This window comes from Mesoplodon mirus (genome assembly GCF_964341445.2).
Source record: "Mesoplodon mirus genome assembly, chromosome: 18".
Classification (NCBI taxonomy): domain Eukaryota; kingdom Metazoa; phylum Chordata; class Mammalia; order Artiodactyla; family Ziphiidae; genus Mesoplodon; species Mesoplodon mirus.
The window spans coordinates 60,849,461-60,871,514 of NC_138994.1; the positions used below are offsets into that span (position 1 = coordinate 60,849,461).

At 38.0% G+C, this 22,054-nt stretch overlaps 1 protein-coding gene across 8 annotated transcripts in view; it reads left to right on the plus strand.

The window, feature by feature from the left end:
• Window positions 1-22,054, plus strand: part of BCAS3 (BCAS3 microtubule associated cell migration factor) — a 576,338-nt gene that overhangs the window by 257,055 nt on the left and 297,229 nt on the right. For all 8 annotated transcript variants that reach the window (XM_082603192.1, XM_082603193.1, XM_082603194.1 and 5 more), the window contains exons 17-19: window positions 1,227-1,351; window positions 3,536-3,701; window positions 5,658-5,758. In XM_082603192.1, the coding sequence (XP_082459318.1) occupies window positions 1,227-1,351; window positions 3,536-3,701; window positions 5,658-5,758 (392 nt within the window). The remainder of the gene's footprint in view (window positions 1-1,226; window positions 1,352-3,535; window positions 3,702-5,657; window positions 5,759-22,054) is intronic.

Below are 22,054 nucleotides of genomic sequence, written 5' to 3' on the forward strand. Positions count from 1 at the left end.
ATAAAATGCTGTAAACCTTAAAATAACCCTAAGAGGTAGGCATTGCTGTCTTTCTATTTCATATATTTTATATATTAGTTGTCTGAGCACTGAGAGGTTATAAATAACCTAATCAAAATTCACACAGGTAAAAAAGTGGCAGCACTGGGATTCAGATTTGTGTTTCCACCTGACTCCAAAACCCAGTCTTTCTCTGTCTAACCGTACTTCATTAAAAGATAAAGAGATAAAGGATAGTGAGCAAACGAACGTAGAAATAATGTTATTTGACATTTGAGACTGACTAGCAGCGGCGAAACATTATTCTTGTGCCCCGACTGGGCTGTGATCTTGACCAGTGTACAGTGGGGCTATTTCCTGGTCTACGAGTCAGAGAAAATAATACACCATTTCTCTAAGGTGCCTGACAAAATTGCTAAGGAACTTTGGGGCAGTCTTGGACAAATTGGGAGAGAAGAGAAATATAGGATTTGCAAGGAGATGAAAGGTTGATATCAGAAGTCAATGGTATTAGAAGCTGAAAACTGATTTGGGGAAAACAAAGAGGACAGCAAGTACTTTTTTATGGTAGTTATGTGAAGTAGCAGAAGTTACTTAATGTGTCCTCAAACATAGGAGAAGCAGAATAAAAATAGACCTATCATCTTCACAAATCCACAAAGAAAAAATAAACAAGAAATAGGAAGATCAGTGACTGTAATTGCACTAGATCTTTAGGTCTACTCACCAGACGTTGTCTAACCATACGTATATGTCTGAGAGCATTGTCAGGATTCCATTCTGTATCATCTCGTGTTTTCATACATGCTGTCTCCATTCAACTGTATTGTCAGTCCCGCATTTTACATATTGAAGTGAATTGATAAACTATGCTATTATTATGAGATGTTTTTGCTGGTTCTACTGTTCCACTTTGAAATATCCAGGGAAATGTTATCTATCTCAAATGGGTTGACTTGGATTTTGCCAGCACATTCTTCAAAAAGAAGCTAATTTTTATTGGTATAAGTTGCTTTTCCGATAATACTCTGGAGCTTTGAACTAGTTTTACTTTTACTGCAGATCACAGTCTCACAACCACCAGTTATACTTACGGCAAAATGCATGTCCACACGGGAGCGTTTGAATACTTAGGGGCAAATTTTAAGGGAAATATGTCATTTTCTCAAGGACCATGATTTTATCATGGTAATTTTTCTTTTTTTACTATCATTTTATTTTTTAAGCAAAGTTAAACCACCTCCACAAATTTCACCCAGCAAATCAATGGGCGGAGAATTTTGCGTGGCTGCGACGTTTGGGACATCCCGATCGTGGTTTGCAAATAATGCAGGTCTGAAAAGAGAAAAAGGTATGTATTTTTACTGAAGTTAAACTTGCCATTTGTAATTTTGGTTTCTTGAGGAAAATTCAGAGCAGTTCTCTTTGAATAATCTTGAGCCCAACAATAGAAAAAAATGTTCCCACTCAGTTAGCATGTCTCTCCTCAACTACTCAAGTCTCAAGAAGACAGGCTATCCTCTCACTATAAATGTGGAATAAATTGCCCACTGAGTGTTTTTATTTTGTTTTGCTGGTGACAATATACAGGTGTTCTCAGTGCTGTCAATCCCATACCATTATATGTAGCTTTTACATTTTTCTCAAACTAATTTCATGCCATTGTCTATAAAGTGTGGAGAGGAAAAACATTGTTATCCCTATTTTAGAGATGAAGAATTCGAGATCAGTAAGTTTAAATAATTTAGCTAAAATCACTAGTTAGTAGGTTATGGTATCAGAGTTTGAACCCAGGTTTTCTAATGCTAAATCTGTCCTTAAAAAATAATCTTCGGGCTTCCCTGGTGGCGCAGTGGTTGGGAGTCTGCCTGCCGATGCAGGGGACGCGGGTTCGTGCCCTGGTCTGGGAGGGTCCCGCGTGCCGCGGAGCGGCTGGGCCCGTGAACCGTGGCTGCCGGGCCTGCGCGTCCGGAGCCTGTGCTCCGCAACGGGAGAGGCCGCAGCGGTGGGAGGCCCTCGTACCGCAAAAAAAAAAAAAAAAAAAAAAAATCTACAACAACTCTGCCATGTTATAAATTAAAGGATAAAAACAGGCTCCCACTCAGAAATGAGAATCATCTTTTATGGTAACCATTGTCCCTTTGAACTTATATAGTGTTGTTGTTTTTTTTAAAATCTCTCCTTTGACCACCAGAGTCAACTTATATAATTACTCTTTTAGTATGTGATTCCTCATTGTTTCTGTTTAGAAAAGAGTGCCTGCATTCGTGGACCAAGTGTTTAATTTTGAGTGTTAAAAATTTCCTCTTATTATTGTGATACTATTAAAGTAGGTCAGAAACCGAGTTGTTAGCGAGGCACTTTTCTGACAGGTTCCACAGGCTGTATTGTTCTTGGCAAAATGGCTCTCCCTTACGCTTAATACTGGCAGTCAGACGTCAGCCCTTTCCCTTGTTATCTCCTTTCAGTGGCCCTTTCCTTGGAAATAGGATCCCAGGCACAGCAGGCTCTTTACCTAAGTGGGAGAGGATACAGTAAAGTATGCAAGCCTTCCATTTTCTTATCCCATCTTTATTTTTTTGTTACCTCCTCAGCTTTAATGATGCTATCGAAATGACTTTTTGTTACTAGTTAAAACCCTCTGTGAAGCTCGATTTCAAATGCTTCTCGCTTCTGTTCTAATTACCCTTTTAACTTGCTACTCCTTTATGTCCCACTACTGGTCATTAGCCATTTTCTCAAAGCAGCTGTAATCGAGTCCTCTGGCATAGAGATAAGGTAACCCACCCAGCATTCATGAGGGATTTTATATGCTCCTAGGTTTACTGTAAAACCCAAGATAGAGGACTAAACCTGGTTTGGTAGTGAGGACATGTGTACTCCTTATAAAGTCATTTGATTAGATCCATATTCAGCACCTGACCTCAATGTATGACTGGGCTTCATTTGCCATGGGAGGAAAGAAGGAAGAGGATTTGGGGGAGGAGGACGTGTGTGTGTTTTTCATTTGTCTGTTTTAATCCAGAAATTTAAAGGAGGAAGTTTTCTGAGAGAGAGTAGATGAGAAGTTAGGCTGATTTGGGCAAAGGGTCTCTCCTGCAGTTGAGTTGGTGCGTCCAGTGTAACTAAATCTTAGTCCATACAGGGTTCCTTTTCTGTCAGTCCTTCCCTGTCCCACCTGATACCATTCATTTTTCGTAATGTGGGACAAATTACTACACTGCAGGCAAATACAAAAGACTGTATAATATTGTTTGAGCAGACTAGAATTTTGAGTATATTTATGTCATTCTTGAAATAAATTGCTTAAATTTAAAAATATTTTGATAGCATAGAACTTTTCATATTCGTTAGCATCTACTTATAAGAGACAATTTTTAGGCAAGGAGCAGGCACCATGTGAAAAAGTTCCTGCCTTCTTATTTTCCCTCAGCAACCTCAGGAACAGACTGAAGGGTCAATAACTTGTAAAAATGATGCTGTGCTCCTTTTATGCCAATATCACATATCCAGGATCTGTTTTCCTGTTTTGTAGATCAGTCCAAACAAGTTGTAGTTGAATCCCTCTACATTATTAGCTGCTACGGGAACTTAGTGGAGCACATGATGGAGCCACGACCGCTTAGCACTGCACCCAAGATCAGCGATGACACCCCACTGGAAATGATGACATCTCCCCGAGCCAGCTGGACTCTGGTTAGGTAGTATCTCTTTTTGATTTTTTGTTTTTTTGGGTTTTTTTTTTAACAGCTTTGTTGAGATATAAAATATTAAAAGTGTACAATTTGGTAAGGTTTGACGTATGTATACAGCTGTGAAATCATCCCCATAATTAACATTATAAATATATCCATCACCTCAAATGTTTTCTTATGCCTCTTTCTAATCTCTCACCTGCCCCCCTTTATCCCCACTTCACCCACTGAGCCCCAGGCAACCACTGGTCTGTTCTCTGTCACTATAGGTCAGTTTATAATTTCTAGAATTTTATATAAATGGAATCAGAGTGCATGGTCTTTTTGTCTTCTTTCTCCCAGCAAAATTATTTTGATTTATCCCTGTTGTGTTTTTTGATAATTCATTCCTTTTCTAATTGAGATATAATTTACATGTAATACATATAATACAATTCACCCACTTAAAGTGAATTTTCACTAGGTCGTGCATCCATCACCACAGTCAATTTTCATCACCCCCCAAAGAAATCCCGTACCCATTAGCAGTCATTCCCTCCCCCCATTTTCCTTCAACCCTTCAGCCCTAGGCAACCACCAGTTTATCTCCTGTCTCTGGATTTGCCTACTCTGGACATCTCATGTAAACTGAATCATGCAAAATGTGACCTGTTTCATCTGATTTCCTTTACTTAGTATAATGTTTTTAAGGTGTATCCATGTTGCAGCATGTAGCAGAACTTCATTCCTTTTTTATGGCCAAATAATATTCCATTGCATGGATATACCACATTTTTGTTTATCCATTCATCAGTTGATGGGCATTTCCACAGTTTAGTTGTCATGAATTATGCTCCTGAGAATATTCATGTACAAATTTTTGTGTGGTCCTATGTATTCAGTTGTCTTTGGTGTATGCCTTGGAGAATACCTCCCTTTGAACTTCTTTCTCCTCACATCTTTGAGTTACCTTTTCTAGGACTTGTTTTTTTTTTCCTATCCCACATAAAGAGCTTTAGTGCTTCCCCTATTTCCAGTCTCATGCTCACTGCAAGTAGAAAGTACATTGAGATAGCCATTATGGGGAATGGAAACTAATATAAATAGATAGGAAGGTTTCCTTTAAAGTGATTCCCCAAGATATAATGGTTTATCACTGTAAAAATGTTTATTAACAATTAGAGTCCTTCTCAAAAGTACATAATCATTAGAACCTTTATAATCTAGTATAAAGACAGAGAAATAAGATCTAGGATAAAATCCATTCAATATCGTGTACAATAGTATAGGAGAGACAGAAAAAATTGGTCCTGACATATATGGAAGGAAACAAAAATGGATATGAAAATGATCTCTCTCCTTATGACATTTAGAAATATTCTTATATTGATTTTTGCAGGCTCTACCATTCTTTACTAGTACTTTACTGCACTGGATTGATTGATCAGTATCTTATTTATCAAGCTATTTAGGAATGGGCAGGTCTAATTAAAATTACTGCATCATCATTGAAATAAGTGGCTTATTTTGGCATTCAGATGCTAATTAGGTCTTTAATAAGCCAACCATTAACTGTGTTTTTTTAAGCCATTTTTATCTGCTTTTATTTTATTTTAAAATGTATACATATTCTAAGAATAGAGAGCTCTAACAAGTGTCAGAAATTAGGTAAAAATTAATTGTGACATTTGAATTCCACACTTCCTCTCTGTTCAGTGTTTTGAATGTCTTGTCTATCGTATTGAAGGGTCGTCTGCTTTAAACTAATATTGGCTGTATGCAATTTGTATGACTCACTGCCACCTTTTTATTCTTTCTAAGCAGATGGCCTTGTGTTTCAGGTTTCAGCACTCCAACAAGTTCGTTTTAATGATTACAAAGATAGTGTGAGTTTATATCAATGTCTGTAAGTGGTGACAGTGATGGTGATTTACATCCCATCTATTAAGCCTGAATATTAATATTCTTCTGCTGTTTCCTTAGAACTCCTCAATGGAATGAATTGCAACCACCATTTAACGCAAACCACCCTCTGCTCCTCGCTGCAGATGCAGTACAGTATTATCAGTTCCTGCTTGCTGGCCGTGAGTAGTTCTCATTTTTTTCCTTCCATAGAGTATTTTGAGCTTTCATTTTAAAATGCTGACTTTTAATGCAACCATGCATATTACCACTGGTCCATAGGCCAGAGGCCGTAAGTAATCAGACTGAGGCAAGTTAGATATTTAATACAAATGTATACCATAAGCTTTAGCACACATTAAGTATGCCTCTAGCTGTTCACATTCCCTGGCCATGAGATATCTGGTGGGCTCAAATTTTTTTTTTTTAAATGAGGATACTAGGATATAATAAAGTTTCATGAAATTGGAATTTATTTCTGACATGAAAAAAGTTAAGCACTTTTCACTGTGAAAATTGTATCAGCAGGCTTTTCGCTTTGTAGAATTTTACTTGCAATAATGAAGTAGTGATTCCAGCTCCATCAGGATTTTGGTTTTTTACTTTTATACCTAAGCCCTAACATTTGTAGAGATTGGTCTGGATTCTTTTTTTACTTAAGGAGAAAAAATGTAGATTGAACTAGAAACAGCCTTCTTTGTAGGTGAGGCCTGAAAAGATAATTTAATATTTATTATCCAGTTTATGGTCATAGAATTAAAAATTCTTTACAATTATAATTCAGTTTTGTAGAATTCACTGGATCCTTAATTTTACTTGATGGCTCTGAGTACTGCATGTTTTTAAGAAACTTTCTGAAAATCAACACTGACATGTTTTTAATGGAGTTTTGTTGAATCAGACTTAATTTCTCGCCTAGCTGTATTATGCAGCATGAAGTAAAATATTTGTAAAACAATTTTATTTTATGTTTATAGTGTGTTATATGTTACACTGGAAACAGAGAAAGTGTATTGACTTTGCTCTAAAGTTACGAAACTCTATAATTGTAACAAATAGTTGGCAGTCTCATTCTCTTGTATAAAAGAACTCGCTGATTCTTCTCTTCATGTATTTATTGAGTGACTTCTATGTGTCAGGAACTTGTGGTTTAAATGAGAATAGTATGTTGCTTCTGTCCTCAATGAATTCAGTATCTAATTCGGGAGACAGGTGTTAAAAGATAAAAGGAAATGAGGCAGGTGCATCAGTGAAGGGTTATACATTGAATTATGAGGGCAGTGACTTAAGTTGCCAAAGCTTTCACAGAGGGATAATAGGTAAGTGGTTTTCTGGTTCCAAGAAGCAGAGTACATAAAAGTTGTTAGGGTCTAGGTTATCTAAGCATATATTTAACTCTATCATATGACTTGGAAAATACATGACATTTATGTAATATCAATGTTCACGAGAACATTTCCCCCTACTTCTCAATAGGGGTGAAAATAACCAATTGTTGGATTAAGTGTAGGTAACTTTTTCAGAATTAATATTGGTTTTCTCTGTTTAGTTATTTTGATAGGTCTGCTCAGTAGACAAACAGTAGCAAGTCCCAGATATGTGAGAAAAAGATATGGGGGAAAAAAATAAAAAAGCAACTGTCTCTATTCCTTAATTTTTTTGTTCCAGTGAATTAAGCTGATGGATATGACTTTATTTTAGCAGCTCTCCTTGCATGGTTGAAGAACCGCCACTGTAGGCAGTAGCAAGCCATCAGTTGTTTTCAAGCATTGGAACGACACCATCAGAACTGCATCTTAGAAGGATCACCCTGGCAGTGTTGTAATAAGAGTTTCGGTGGGTTGCAGGGAAGTAGAGGCACAGTGATCCTGGAGCAAGATGAGAGGCTTTAGTTCAGGCTGTTTACAGAGAAGACAGGACAGACCCGTGAGATGTTGCCCAGTTGGACTAGAACAGAATTAGACAATTTGAAAGAAAGCAGTCACTGATGATTCTATGGTTTCTAAATAAAATACATAATATAATGCATTTTATGTGAGACCTTTTGAACTCCCGATGGACTAGCATTGGGATAAGGATGAAAAGGCCTAGTTTCCAGTTCTAGACCACCTCTCAATAACTTGGAAACTATAAAGTATCAGTAAGATACTTTCTCTTATGAAGGTGTTACTGTGGTCAGTGAAGTGATGCTAAAGTCCTTTAAAAACTGTAAAATAATCTATACATTTAAGCATCATTCTGAACCTTTGTTTCTTATCTCAGAAGTGCGTATTTTCAAATATTAGACTTCAGGGACTTAACAATGGAATCCCTATTCTGAATATGTGATTTTGACGATGTTGCCAGATCTGTCATCTAAGTGATAGACTTAATATGTCTGTCATATATCTAAGTGACATAATTATTACGTTTCCTCTTATCTAGTGAAATGTTACTATAGATATAACTTAATAAGTTAAAAAATACCTAAGAGGCAGGTAATTCTGTAATAATTATTATATTGCTTCTTTACATTGACAGTAGAGACACAGATTTAGCCTGGATTTTTAAAGTCATGTTTTCAACATAAAGAAAGGCTATCTGGGGCTTCCCTGGTGGCGCAGTGGTCGAGAGTCCACCTGCCGATGCAGGGGACACGGGTTCGTGCCCCGGTCCGGGAAGATCCCACATGCCGCGGAGAGGCTAGGCCCGTGAGCCATGGCCACTGAGCCTGCGCGTCCGGAGCCTGTGCTCCGCGACGGGAGAGGCCACAGCAGCGAGAGGCCCGCGTACCGCAAAAAAAAAAGAAAAAAAAAGAAAGGCTATTTGATTGAGAGTCCTCGACAATATAGTATATTTCACGACTGAAGCGATTAAATATGCAAAACATGGACATCTGCATCAGAGGAGTAAGAGCTGAAATATAATTGGTAAAAGCAATGCTGGAGCCAGTTTAGAGAGAATGCCTTTGCCTACCCATCTGTTGAGCCCTCTCTAAGTTAGAGCCTCATTAAGAAGACTTTCTTATTACCTTCTTGCTTGACTTTCTCTCCGGCTTCCCTTACTGAAGCCATTTGAAAAGATGATGTGTATACTGTACCTGGTGGCGGGAGGTTTTTTGTTTTATTTAACCATATTGAAAACCACTTCTTATTTCCCAACCTGCAAACTGTTGATAAATATATTATGCAGGTATTTTCAAATATAACCATTTGGAGTCAAACTGTAATGCACACTTCACAAACGTTGTCAGTATTTTCTTTGGTTGTATCTGGATCTGTGGATCAAGTGAAGCAGACTTGTACAAACCCCGGAAATGATAATAATAGTGGACAAAGAATGATGTAAATGGAAATGCGAAAGAGACTTTGTCTCAGGGAGAGGAGAGTAGGAGAGCAGGATGTTTAGCAAGGAATCCCCACTCCCCCTTCAGCCCTGTGATCATAATAAATACACCGCTAGTTGTAAACAGAGTCCTGCAGGTGTGGCGAAAGGGTGCCTGGTGGTAAGGGAAAGGGAGACCCGCCTGAGCACTAAAGACTTCGTACCTAAATTCAGTGAAGTAAGTTAAAACTCCAAATTTTGTATTAACTGTAGTCACACTTCCTACCCATATTAACTGAATGGAATGATACAAAGTTGAGCAATTTGGGTGTATCATAAATTGACTCAGTAGCCTGCTCCTCACAAGAGCTCCTCACTATGGAGGTAGAAACCACTCCTTTGTCATTAGGAGGTTAAGCCATAAGAAATCGCTGTGTAGAATAAGCAAAAAAAGTCATATGGTTTGAGTAGATTGACTAGTTTATGTGTGCAAAGGGGATATGCAGATGGTAATCTAATCTTGCTATATAGCCCAGTAAAGGTAAAAGTCAAGAATCTAATATAAAAAAAAAGTTCTGCCTGGGTCATAAGAAATCTTGGGAATCTTTTATAAAAAGATTATAGTGGTGGTGATTAGTGATTTTTGTGCTAACGGTGTATTTTCTTCCTTCCAAAAAAAAAAAAAAAACACAGGCTATAGTTACCTTTTCTAAAATAGGCTTTTTATTTCAGTGTATTTCTTTGCCAAAAACAAAGATAAACATTAGACGAGACTAACAAATATCAACCAGCTTTGAATGTGATCCCAGAGTAGACAATGCTTTTTCTTTAGTCTGCTTCAGAGCTTCCCAAATTGTAAATTAGAAACAGGGCTTACTTGGGAAAGTTTTATTTAGGGCAAAAATAATGTTTCCTCCTTTTCTTTCAGGTAATTTGGCAGCAGCAGTATTTTTTAAGTTGCTGACATTAACTAGCTTTGTTGGGGGTAGGTCAGACTTTGAACTTCCAAGATAATCCATGGGTTTGTGAGAAGTTCCTCCCTAAGCTTACTGAGTTTTCTTTGTTGAATGGTAACAAAGGATCACTCAACAGAACTATAGCTTTGATACACAATAGAAAGGTGACTGGGATCCATAGAACCCCCCCCCCAATGTTTTATTGGGGATATAATTGTTTTTCTCTACTTATAAAGGCAATATAGGAAAGGTGGGGAGAGCCTTTGACACTAGATGGAAGGGAATGAAGAACACTGAAAATGGTTAAAGCATATATGTGGGTTTTTCTGTTAATTATTTAACTCTCTTTCAAATATAATTCACTGTTAACACAAAAATAGTATCAATGTATTGTGGTCTTTAAAACACATACATACGTGTGTGTGTGTGTGTGTGTGTGTGTGTGTGTGTGTGACAACAGTAGCATAAAGGCCAGGAGTGTGGGAAATGGAACTACACTATTGTAAGTTCTTATAGTGTATGTGACTTCAACATCATTTGAAGGTTGTGAAAGATGTATATAATGAAATGAAAAAACAACCTAAGTGCTCAAAAAGGAAATAAAATGTTAACAAATAAGCAAGTTGATGTAACCCTAAGCATGTCGATGCTCACATTAGTTATAAATGGTCTAAACATCTAAACAAGTCATGGGTCAAAAATTAAACCCCAGCTATATGCTACTTAGGAGAAACCCACTTTTTTTTTTTTTTTGTGGTACGCGGGCCTCTCACTGTCGTGGCCTCTCCCGTTGCGGAGCACAGGCTCCAGACGCGCAGGCTCAGCGGCCATGGCTCACGGGCCTAGCCGCTCCGCGGCATGTGGGATCTTCCCGGACCGGGGCACGAACCCGTGTCCCCTGCATCGGCAGGCGGACTCCCAACCACTGTGCCACCAGGGAAGCCCCCACTTTTTTTTAATCAGCATTTTTTTATTGAAGTATAGTTGACTTAAAGTGTTGTGTTAATTTCTGCTGTACAGCAAACTGATTAAGTTATATATTCTTTTTTAAAATATTCCTTTCCATTATGGTTTATCATAGGATATGGAATATAGTTCTCTGTGCTCTACAGTAGGACCTTGTTGTTTATCCGTTCTATATATAAAAGCTTGTATCTGCTAACCCCAACTTCCTCTCCCTTGGCAACCACCAGTCTGGAGAAACCCACTTTAAACCCTCGCTTGCTACATTAATATAAGACTAAGTAGAATACTCCACCCAACAACAGTAGAACGTACGTTCTTTTCAAGTGCACAGGGAGCATTGACAAATAGAGACCTTCTTCTGGGCCGTAAAACAAGTCTCAATAAGTTTAAAAGCTTTCAAGTTATACAAAGTATGTATATTCTCTGACCACAATGGAATTAAATAAGAAATGATTAACAGGTCTCTGGGAAATCTACAAATATTTGGAAACTAAACAATACACTTCTACATGATACATGGTTCACAGGAAAAGTCAAAAGGGAAATTAGGATTATTTTTAGCTGAATGAAAATGAAAACAGAACACATCCCTATCTTAGACTACTATTCAGGGAAAAAAATAATAGATTGAAGTATAAATACATGCAACAAGTTGGATGATTCTTAAGAACATCATGCGGAGAGACAGAGTACGAGGGAGGGTGTTGAATCTGACCATAAAGGGTTCAGTAGATCTTTATGGTGATGGAACCGTTCTGTATCTTGATTACTATTTTAGCAACTTCTTATGAATCTGTAATTCTTTCAAAATAAAAACTTCATAGAGAAATGAAATATTTGTGGGATGGCACTAAATCACTACTCAAGGTGAAATTTATAGGACTAAATGCCCATGTTATAAAATGAAATCAGTGACTCAGCTTTCACATTCAGAAACTAGTAAAGTAGAGCGAATTAAAGCCCAAAAAAGGAAATAATAAAGATGAGTGAAATCAAGGAAATAGAAAACATAAAAACAATAGAAATAATATAGAAAAATGGGAAAAAGTATTTAAACCATAACATTGTGGTGTGGTTTTCTTCTGCTTGGAGTCTGTGAGATTCTTCAATCTGTGAATTTTAATTTTCATCAGATTTGAAAATTTTAATGCAGTTACATCTTCAAATTTTTTTCTGTCACTCTGCTTCTCTCCTTTTGTGACTCCAATTATATGTCTGTTGACAACTTGATATTTTCCCAGCTCGCTGATTCTTTGTTCAGTTAAAAAATTCTCTTTCCTTCACTCTGTTTGGTTTTGTATGGTTTGTATTTCTGTGTATTTATATATATTGTCTTCTGTTCTGCTGTCTAATCTGCTATTTTATTCAACACATTCTTCATTCCAGATACCATATTTTTCATCTATAGGTTCCATTTGGATGTTCTTTTATATCTTTCATTTCTTTCCGCATCGTGTACCTGTCTGAACATACGAGACATATATTTTGTAATTGTTGTTTTAGAGTCCTTGTGTGCTAATTCTTTTCACCCTGGTATTGCTTGGGGTTTTTTTCTATTGATTGATTTTTCTTCTTGGTGTGCTTTCCTGCTTCTTTATGTGCCTAATGATTTTTGATAGGATGCTGGGCATTTTGGGTTTCATGTTGTTGAGCGGTGGATTATTCTGTTTTCCTAGGATGTAGTCAAGTTACTTGGAATAAATTTGATTCTTTCTTTGTTTATTTTTAAGCTTTGTTATGGAGGGTTCAAAATAACCTTTTGCTTAAGACTAATTTAATTATTTTAGGAGATAATGTAAGTCTCTTTTATGTGGCCAGTAGTAGATATGGGTGACCTTAATTATTTTTTACATTTCTGGTCCTTAAATCCTATGTATTGTCTTGATATTACATTAAACCAGTTCTGCTGCCTTTACTTTTGACTCATTACCTTCCCTAACATAAATAGAAATAAAAAACATGTATATGAGTATCTATAACACACTGTGACAAGTGCTTGTTAATAGCATGTATTAATTGGTATAGAAAGGATGGTGAAGGATGAAGGAGGTACAGAGAATTCAAGCCATAGCTGCTGGGACAGAAATGACTTAGGAAACCATAATTTGAAAAGATACACGCACCCCAGTGTTCATTGCAGCGCTATTTACAATAGCCAAGGCATGGAAGCAACTGAAATGTCCCTCGAAAGAGGAATGGATAAAGAAGATGTGGTACATATATACAATGGAATATTACTCAACCATAAAAAGGAATGAAATAATGCCATTTGCAGCAACATGGATGGATCTAGAGATTGTCATACTGAGTGAAGTAAGTCAGACAGAGAAAGAGAAATATCGTTTATCGCTTATACGTGGAATCTAAAAAGAAGTGATACAAATGAACGTATTTATAAAGCAGAAAGGGACTCACAGACTTAGAGAATGAACTTATGGTTACCAGGGGTGGGAGGGTAGAGGGAAGGGATAGTTAGGGAGTTTGGGATTGACATGTACACTCAGTGTTATGTGGTAGCCTGGATGGGAGGGGAGTCTTGGGGAGACTGGATACATGTATATGTATGGCTGAGTCACTTTGCTGTGCCCCTGAAACTATCACAACATTTTTAATAGGCTATATTCCAATATAAAATAAAAAGTTAAAAAAGAAAGAAATTCAAAGAAGGAAGAAGTTAATTGTTAGGGGGGATGGAGAGAAGTGGCTGAATTTCAGAGAAATTGAGCAAGTTGCCTCTGTAGGATTTGGCACTATATGAGGTTACTGAAGAAAAGTGAGGAGGAATGGATAACTAGCTTAACAGTAGGTTATGCCATTCATTGAAACATTAAAGAGAAATATGTTGCCTAGAGTAGGAGAGAGAATTGCTGATTGCAGTGTTCCATCTGTTTTGGTGCATGCAGTATGTATCCTGGTGGTAATATTCAGTAGGTTCTTGGAAATAACTCAGAACCTTCCATGTGTGTATTTATAGATTTGAGCTCCTTTCTGAGATTGTTTGGATATATAATTAGTAATTGATGTAAGCTTTCTCTGAAATAATTTTATCCTAGAGAGAATTTAGAGAGAAGAGATGAGGTTCCATTATGGTACAGACAGCATAACGTGTAAGAAGGCAGTGTTAATCATTCTAAAAGCTCCACCTGAAACCTTACTTTTCAATAGCTGGGCTATCTATTGATATATCGGCTTTTTAAAAATGTTTTTGCTTTACTGATCACTTGGACTTTACTAGCACTTTTGTTTAAATCTGTATATATAATGAAGTAGATAATACCTAAAGCTAGTATTGAAATTTGTCTTACCCATAGAAGTATGAAAAACACAAGTAGGCAGCATATTTAAGGTTAGATTCTAGAGATCTTAATTCCCAACTAAATTTTGTGCTGCTGGCCTACTGGCTACAACTGTGAGAGTAAAAATAGGAAATATTTTTCCTTGTAATATAAAGTCACACTTTTGGGTTTAGAGTTGAAGACATTTTTAGCCTATTTTACTGTCTTGTTTCATTGGTTTTACAATACAGTGGCGATCTATTTTGAACATACTGATAAAAAAAGGAAGAAAAAAGTATTGCTCTCCTCTGCCATGATCATTATCAGTACCCTGGCAAAGCAGTTAAATGTGCAGCAGTTTTCTGAGCTGCTCTCTTTGGAGTGTCACATTAGATTTAACCTAACATCCTGGATTGCATCGTTGTTGTGGTATGTACCAAGTATGGTGGAGGTACTCAACACTATTTCCTTGCATTGTCCATAATAAATATTTGCCCAAGATTGGGTAGGGTGGAAGGGGAAAGAAAGAAATGTTTTTCTCCTGTAGAGGAAACTTGTAATGTAGGACTTATTTATAGAGTATTTATAGTCCATTGTTGGTCATTGGGTGTGTCATACTGCTCTATCTAGGTCTGAATATCTGAGGTACTTGAGAAACCACTTCATATTGAGTTATATTTGATGGATTCTCTTATTTATAGTTAATTTTATCCACTGACATGTCCTTCCATAGAGAAATGATTTTAGTGAATGGTGTTTTTCTTCAGGACACTAGAAGTTTGAGACATACTGACCCTGAATTTAGCCATATATATGTTGTATAATTTGGGGAACATTATGAAATTGAATACATTTTCTTCCTCAATGAAAAAATATCATATAGTTAATCAAAAAGTTTAGATTAGAGTACCCTCTTTTCCTTCTTCTTTCCCTTTGTGTTTATGGGATACATGCTTTTTATTGATACCCATATCTTTACATAGATCTTCACACCTATGGAATAGTTCATTGGGTTTCTCTGTCATCGTTGGTTTATTGTTGAGATGTTTCACCATCAAAAGTCCTCTCTTTTACAACATAATGACCTATACTCCATTCTGAAGTAAGTCTTGGCATTTCTGTCATTTGCTTTAGTATTTATCATTTGGAGAAATGATGTCAAACCACCTTCCTGTCATAATTGTTCTTAAAATTGAAACGAAACAAAAACGTTTTTATAGAGGGTTTTTTGGTACTTTTAAATATCTTGCTTACTTTATTTTACACAACTGTGTGACATCACAACTTACTGTTCCTGTAGGTTGCTTTATTTTTATTTTTAATAAATTTATTTATTTAATTTATTTATTTTTGGCTGCATTGGGTCTCCGTTGCTGCGTGTGGGCTTTCTCTAGTTGTGGTGAGCGGGGGCTACTCTTCATTGCGGTGAGCGGGCTTCTCATTGCAGTGGCTTCTCTTGTTGCGGAGCACGGGCTCTAGGCAGGTGGGCTTCAGTAGTTGTGGCCTGCAGGCTCAGTAGTTGTGGGTCGCAAGCACTAGAGCGCAGGCTCAGTAGTTGTGGCGCACGGGCTTAGTTGCTCCGCAGCATGTGGGATCTTCTGGGACCAGGGCTCAAACCCACGTCCCCTGCATTGGCAGGCGGATTCTTAACCATTGTGCCACCAGGGAAGCCCTGTAGGTTGCTTTATGACCTGCTTTTTTTTCAGGTGCAGTTGGCAGTATATTCTTTTCCATTTATGCTATTAATATTCATTGCCATCGGATTGGCAGATTTGGCTGGGATAGAACAATGATTCTGATAGATTAAAGAAAAATAATCTATTGGTCATAAAGCCTCTGGTCCATGAGTACCTCTGCTTCTGCTGTCATTTACTCTATCCCACCAGAGTTTAAGGTTCTTATATTCAGATACTGATACCCCTGAATATGCATTTTGTTAGTTGGGTAGTCGGGATATAGGATGGAGGGTACAGGGATATCTGTTTGCCTTTTTCTCCAAAAATAAGGGACTAAAGAGAATGATCTGTGTCTGCTTACCTGCAATAATGTAATGGGTTGATATTGGCAGGAGCTTGTGGTTTGATGTGCCATCACTTCCATCAGTAAGGTTAATTGCTAACAAATGACTAAATGGGAATTTAGGGGGAATGCTACAGCTGTCTGCTACGTTAGTGATGATGGGAGTTCTGGCGCCATTTCAGGGTCACTATTTGTATCTGTCTATCAGAGTTAGAATACAGTTGTTTCTCTCAGTTTCAGCCTTCTCTATAGAATTTCTGTCAATTGTTTGACTCCATTAAGTGTGCAGAGGAAATAAAAGCCTGAATGACCAATCCACCAGGGACTATGGATAGACCCTTTCATTGTCCATACTCAGAGCACTGCATTAGGTCTCATTATCCATTTATAATAAGTGACCTCTGCCCCCTGGGTCATTGAAAAATATTCAATGTGCTTTTCTGACACATAGGGCACCTTTCTCAGCAGACACATCAAACAATGGGACGTCTGGTAGTCTGGAGGACTAGTGCACATGGCAGGTTTTTAAATACACAGCCTTGTGCCAAATCACTCTGACAATTTGCTCTTGCATGGTTCATAAATGTGCTAAGGGGAGCCTAATGTCTGGAAGATGAATGTAATGTTCCTTTCCTCTTTTCTTTCTTTCTTTTTCTTCTGTTTAAAACAAATTTTTTTGCCATGTTTTTCAGTATTGTTTTCTAGAAAGGATTGCCTTCCTGTCTGCTTTTGCATTTCCTGATAGAGAAATATGGAAAGATTTGGACATAGTGATTGGATAGAGCCGTCATCTTTGGAAAGTATTTGCGAAATACACCCACGGAAGTTATCTGTGGTACCTTAAAAACCTGTCTTCTATTGCCTGCCGTGCCCAAACTGGTAGTGATTAAATATCCCACTGAAAAGTTTGAGAAACAACTTGATACTTCCTTGATCACTATAGTCCAGATTTCTTCTGTGATGTAAATTTGGGCCACCTACTTGAAATCTCCGTGGTTCTTTCTCCAGCCCCCAGTGCATAGATAGACTTGGGGAAAAGATGGAGATAACGTAGTGATTATTGGATGAAATATAAACTAAGAAAACTGTCATGTCCGGAGCTTCGCACTGTGTAAGCTGAAGGTGGCCTTCTAAGAGTCTTGACTAATGGTTACTAACTGTGTGGCCTTAACAGTACAGTGCCCTGTTAAGTACTGATACGAGTCAGTCATTTACCTGAAGGATGTTGGGATAGGAAAATAAAAGATTGAGAGCCACTTCTTTAGCAGTTCATATGAAGAAACATTAAGAATAGGGGGGCTTCCCTGGTGGCGCAGTGGTTGAGAGTCCGCCTGCCGATGCAGGGGACACGGGTTCGTGCCCCGATCCCGGAAGATCCCACATGCCGCGGAGCGGCTGGGCCCGCGAGCCATGGCCGTGGAGCCTGTGTGTCCGGAGCCTGTGCTCCGCAACGGGAGAGGCCACAGCAGTGAGAGGCCCGCGTACAGCAAAAAAAAAAAAAAAGAATAGGGGAAAGTGTTTATAAGAGTACTTTTTAAGTTTAAGATGCATACATTTCATTGGTAAAGCCTTGTTCCTCTCTCGGAAGCTTACATACTTTGCATTTTTAGTGTCACATATATTGGCTTGATCAATTTATTAAAAATATATGGAACACACAGGCATTCAAAGAAAACCAGTATTACAATGAACTGGCAGCCACACTGTCCAGTAGACCCCAGGTGTCTAGTTCAGCAAAGCAGTTTTCCTATTAAGTGATGTACTGTGGCATGCTCTCAGATCCCAGGACACAGAGGTGTCACCTCCAAAGAATGACCATTGAGTTCCAGCTCAGGTTTTCCTCTCCAAACCAGTTATGGAAAACCATGTAGTTGTCAGAACTCTCTCCATGACAAGAATTAATATATTAACTGGATTATAGCACCATTTGACAAATTGCTTACTAAATACATCAAAATTGATTGGACATTCTGTATTTGAATTGACAAATGGCTGCATTAGGAGAACGAGGGAAATCCATTAATTATAGCCGCTCTCAACCATGAGAAATATAATCATATAAATATAGATTTTGTTAAAACAAAAATCTCCACTTTATGGTAGCATTGCTTATGTGTTTACCTACACCTCTTTGTTGTTAACAGAAGGGCTGCTCTTGGCCACTGCCCTTTACATAATCATAAAAAAATAATAATTTCTGCCCTGTTATATGTTTCAGGCCCTCCTGACTGCATAATAGTTTTTAGTTCTTATTCCAGAAAAGTAGAAAATATCAGGGAAACTCAGCCTTTCTGCTCGGTTCTCAGCTGCACCCCTGTCTGTCCATCTTGCCCTTGGAGTCTCATCTTATTTAAGTCAAAAGCTTTACTTTTTGCTTTGATGGTGTATGAGCTTTTATCATCACTCAATTTCTTCTTTTTCTCATGGTCTTTCTTTCTGAAGGTAACCAACCGAATGACCAAGGCATAAGGGAGTGGGTGAATGCCGTGGATTGTCTCTCTCCAGTTTGAATCTGTTCTGCTTATTGTCATATGACAGGAGGCTTTCTGCCATGTGATTTTGTGGAAGTTGGTGGAGAGATGAGAAACACTGGAGTGCCTTTATACCATTAGTTTCTTGCCTTTTCTACTATGCTTTCTTTGTATTTTATGACCACATGAAGAGCATCAGAACCTCCCTTACATGATGTCAAGTCTGGGTCAGAGCCGAGATTTATAAGAATATTTTGGGTTTACTGTTTTTTTCTTCTCTTGGGCACTCTGCTGCCTTCCAAGGCTGTTCCTAGGTACCAGTGGTCCTCCCATGGTTATGTCACTTATACTTTTAAGTATAAAACCAAACCAATATTTTCTAAAATGAAACCTTCTAATTCCTCAGGTATTATAGAGAATGTAAAGTGTGGTCCAAAGTACTTTCTTTTCTGTTACTACATGTAAGGCTTCCTTGAATGTCTGTAACTTCCTTGTGTTGGGACTTCTGTTCACAGTCATTTTTTCCCATTATTTGATAGCTTTATATGGTATCTCTGATCAGTATACATAGATGTTTATTAAGATGAGAAAAATGATGATATTAAGATATGAAATAAAGGAATCATGGAGACTAAATCGGTGATATAGTGTATATTTGGGGATAAATAACTCTCAGATGTTTCACATGAACATTTTAATTTAAAATAATGAACTTACCAGGTAAAGACATCATGAGTTGAAACAGATTATACTTCAGGTTAAGAACATGGTCTTTGGAGTTTGCAGTTTTAAATTCCATTTCTGCTGTTTGCTGGCTGGGTGACATTGGGCAGATAACTTAACCTCTCTGGGCTTTAGTTTACCTGCCATTAAAATGGGAACAATACCTACCTTACAAGATTGTGTTAGATTAAATGAGGTAATTCATCCAAAAAGCTTTACACATTATCTTGGATAGAATAAAAACTTACCAACGGTTAGCTTTTGTTTGTCGGTCGTGTTAACAGAAAGAGTGTTCTTGTTCTCCTCTGAGGTCTTTCATGCCTCTATCTATTCCAAGAGCTTTATGACTGAGATACTGTCAGTCAGCACAGCTTTGTTGTTAACAAACAACAGTGAAGAGAAAACATTTGTGGTAAATCCTATCTCTTCTGTTTTTAAGTGGTCATCTGGACAAGTATGGCTCTAACATGAGCATTTTCAAACCTATAGAAAGAAATTTTTCTTAGCAATTCTAATTTATTGATGCAAATGAAAATTTCTCTTAGACCTATTTGTTTTGAGCATCTTCAATACCTTAGTAATTTATAGGAATTGGGATTTTTCTTGGTGTCCACTGCATTCTGAAAGGCTTTACTCTGGATAATTGCCTTAAAACTCTGAAACTTTTACATAAAAGGTAAGATTCTCAACCCACAGACTTCTGAAATGCCAGAAGGGCATTTGATTTTCTGAGTTTGTCATTAGAATCGTTGTTCACTATTCCAGTGAGCCTTTTGTTTTTTACTCCATATTTTTTGAAGTTTATAGTGAACATCTGTTCATGTAATATTATTTAGGTGATTTGTTTTTAAAAAAGGCAATGAGAGAGGAAGAAAGTGAGGGAGGGAGGGGAAAAGGAAGAAAGAAAAAGAATGAAAGGAGAGGGGACTTCCCTGGTGGCGCAGTGGTTAAGAATCTGCTTGCCAATGCAGGGGACACGGGTTCGAGCCCTGGTCCGGGAAGATCCCACATGCAGCGGAGTAAATAAGCCTGTGCGCACAACTATCTAAGCCTACAGTCTAGAGCCTGCGAGCCACGACTACTGAGCCTGCGAACCACAGCTACTGAGCCCGTGTGCCACAACTAATGAAGCCTGCATGCCTAGAGCCCGTGCTCCGCAACAAGAGAAGCCACTGCAATGAGAAGCCCGCGCACCACAACAAAGAGTAGCCCCCGCTCGCCGCAACTAGGGAAAGCCCATGCACAGCAACAAAGACCCAACACAATCTAAAAAAAAAAAAATCTTTACAAAAAAAGAAAGAGGGAGAAAAGGGGAGACGGAAGGACGGACTGTTGCAATTTGTAATAGAGCATAGAAATTAAATGTTATACTAAAGCTAAAGGTATTAATATGGATGATTCTCACACGTATGGTGCTGTGGGAAAACAACATAGAACTGAATACTTCATAGATCTCCTAGTCTTGCCAAGAAAAGAATCAAGATGGCTCTGTGTCCAACTGCGGGTCAAGAAATGTTCGCTGTTTTTTTCACTCATGCAACAGAGTTAAAACATTTTTTTTATTATGGAAATGTTCAAACATTCACAGAAGTACAGTGAATAGTATAATGAGTCTGCCTATTACTCAGCTTGAAGAATTAACATTCTGCTGCTCTTGTTCCTTACGTTCTCTTAAAATCTTTTTTTTTTAACGTATGGTGGATAAAAGTATTGTGAGAAAGCCACCCACTCTTGTATCTTTTTACCTATGAATACTTTAGTATGTATCTAATGACAAGGACTTAATAATAAGGAGACACCTCTTTCTAGTAGTTGTACGTTGTGCAGTGGTAGAGGGAAAAGCAAGCCTTGGAAAATGTTCTCCTGCATTTGGAAAGAGAGAAAAGCATACGATGGTTGTAAGGCAGTATTCTCCATCTCATTCTTTCCCCAGTCCTCTTGGCTCTATGATTTTTTTGATTTATTTAGAGGTAAAAATCTTAAACTGGGCTTCCCTGGTGGCGCAGTGGTTGGGAGTCCGCCTGCCGATGCAGGGGGCACAGGTTCGTGCCCCGGTCCGGGAAGATCCCACATGCCACGGAGTGGCTGGGCCCGTGAGCCATGGCCGCTGAGCCTGCGCATCCGGAGCCTGTGCTCCGCAACGGGAGAGGCCACAACAGTGAGAGGCCCGCGTACCGCAAAAAAAAAAAAAAAAAAAAAAAAACTTAAACATTTAATTTCTCTATTTTATGGAACATGTCAAGGATCCTTAATGATTGTTTGGAAAGATTTTAAATTATGTTCTTAAGTATAGGTTGAAAATGTTGATGTCTTCCACAACTAAAAGCTTTTAACTCTCCATGCCAAGAGAACTTTGCCTCTTTTGCTTAGGCAAGAGAAAATCTGTACTTAATTCTTCCTGCTGTATAATGATCTGGCCTTATCTGGTATGCAACTAGATAATAAGTAAGGGAAGCATGGAAGAAGCTGCATTAACTCTTTGCAAAAAATGATCTTTGCTGTTTTTACATTTCCAAACGACTCCCTCCCCTTTATATTCGTTTTGTAAGACCTTGTTGTGGAGGCTGGACTGAGTACATTAGACTCTTTGCTCTTCAACTGTGCCATTGTAGGTTAGATCTGGAACAGTACGTTTCCAATAACTGGCCTATTGCCTACGTGTACAGATTGGTACATTGATGACTGAACGTGGTTTAATGATCCAAAACAGTGATTTTTTACCTTCAAGACATCAATTTGCAATACTTTCTGCCTAACCTCTACTC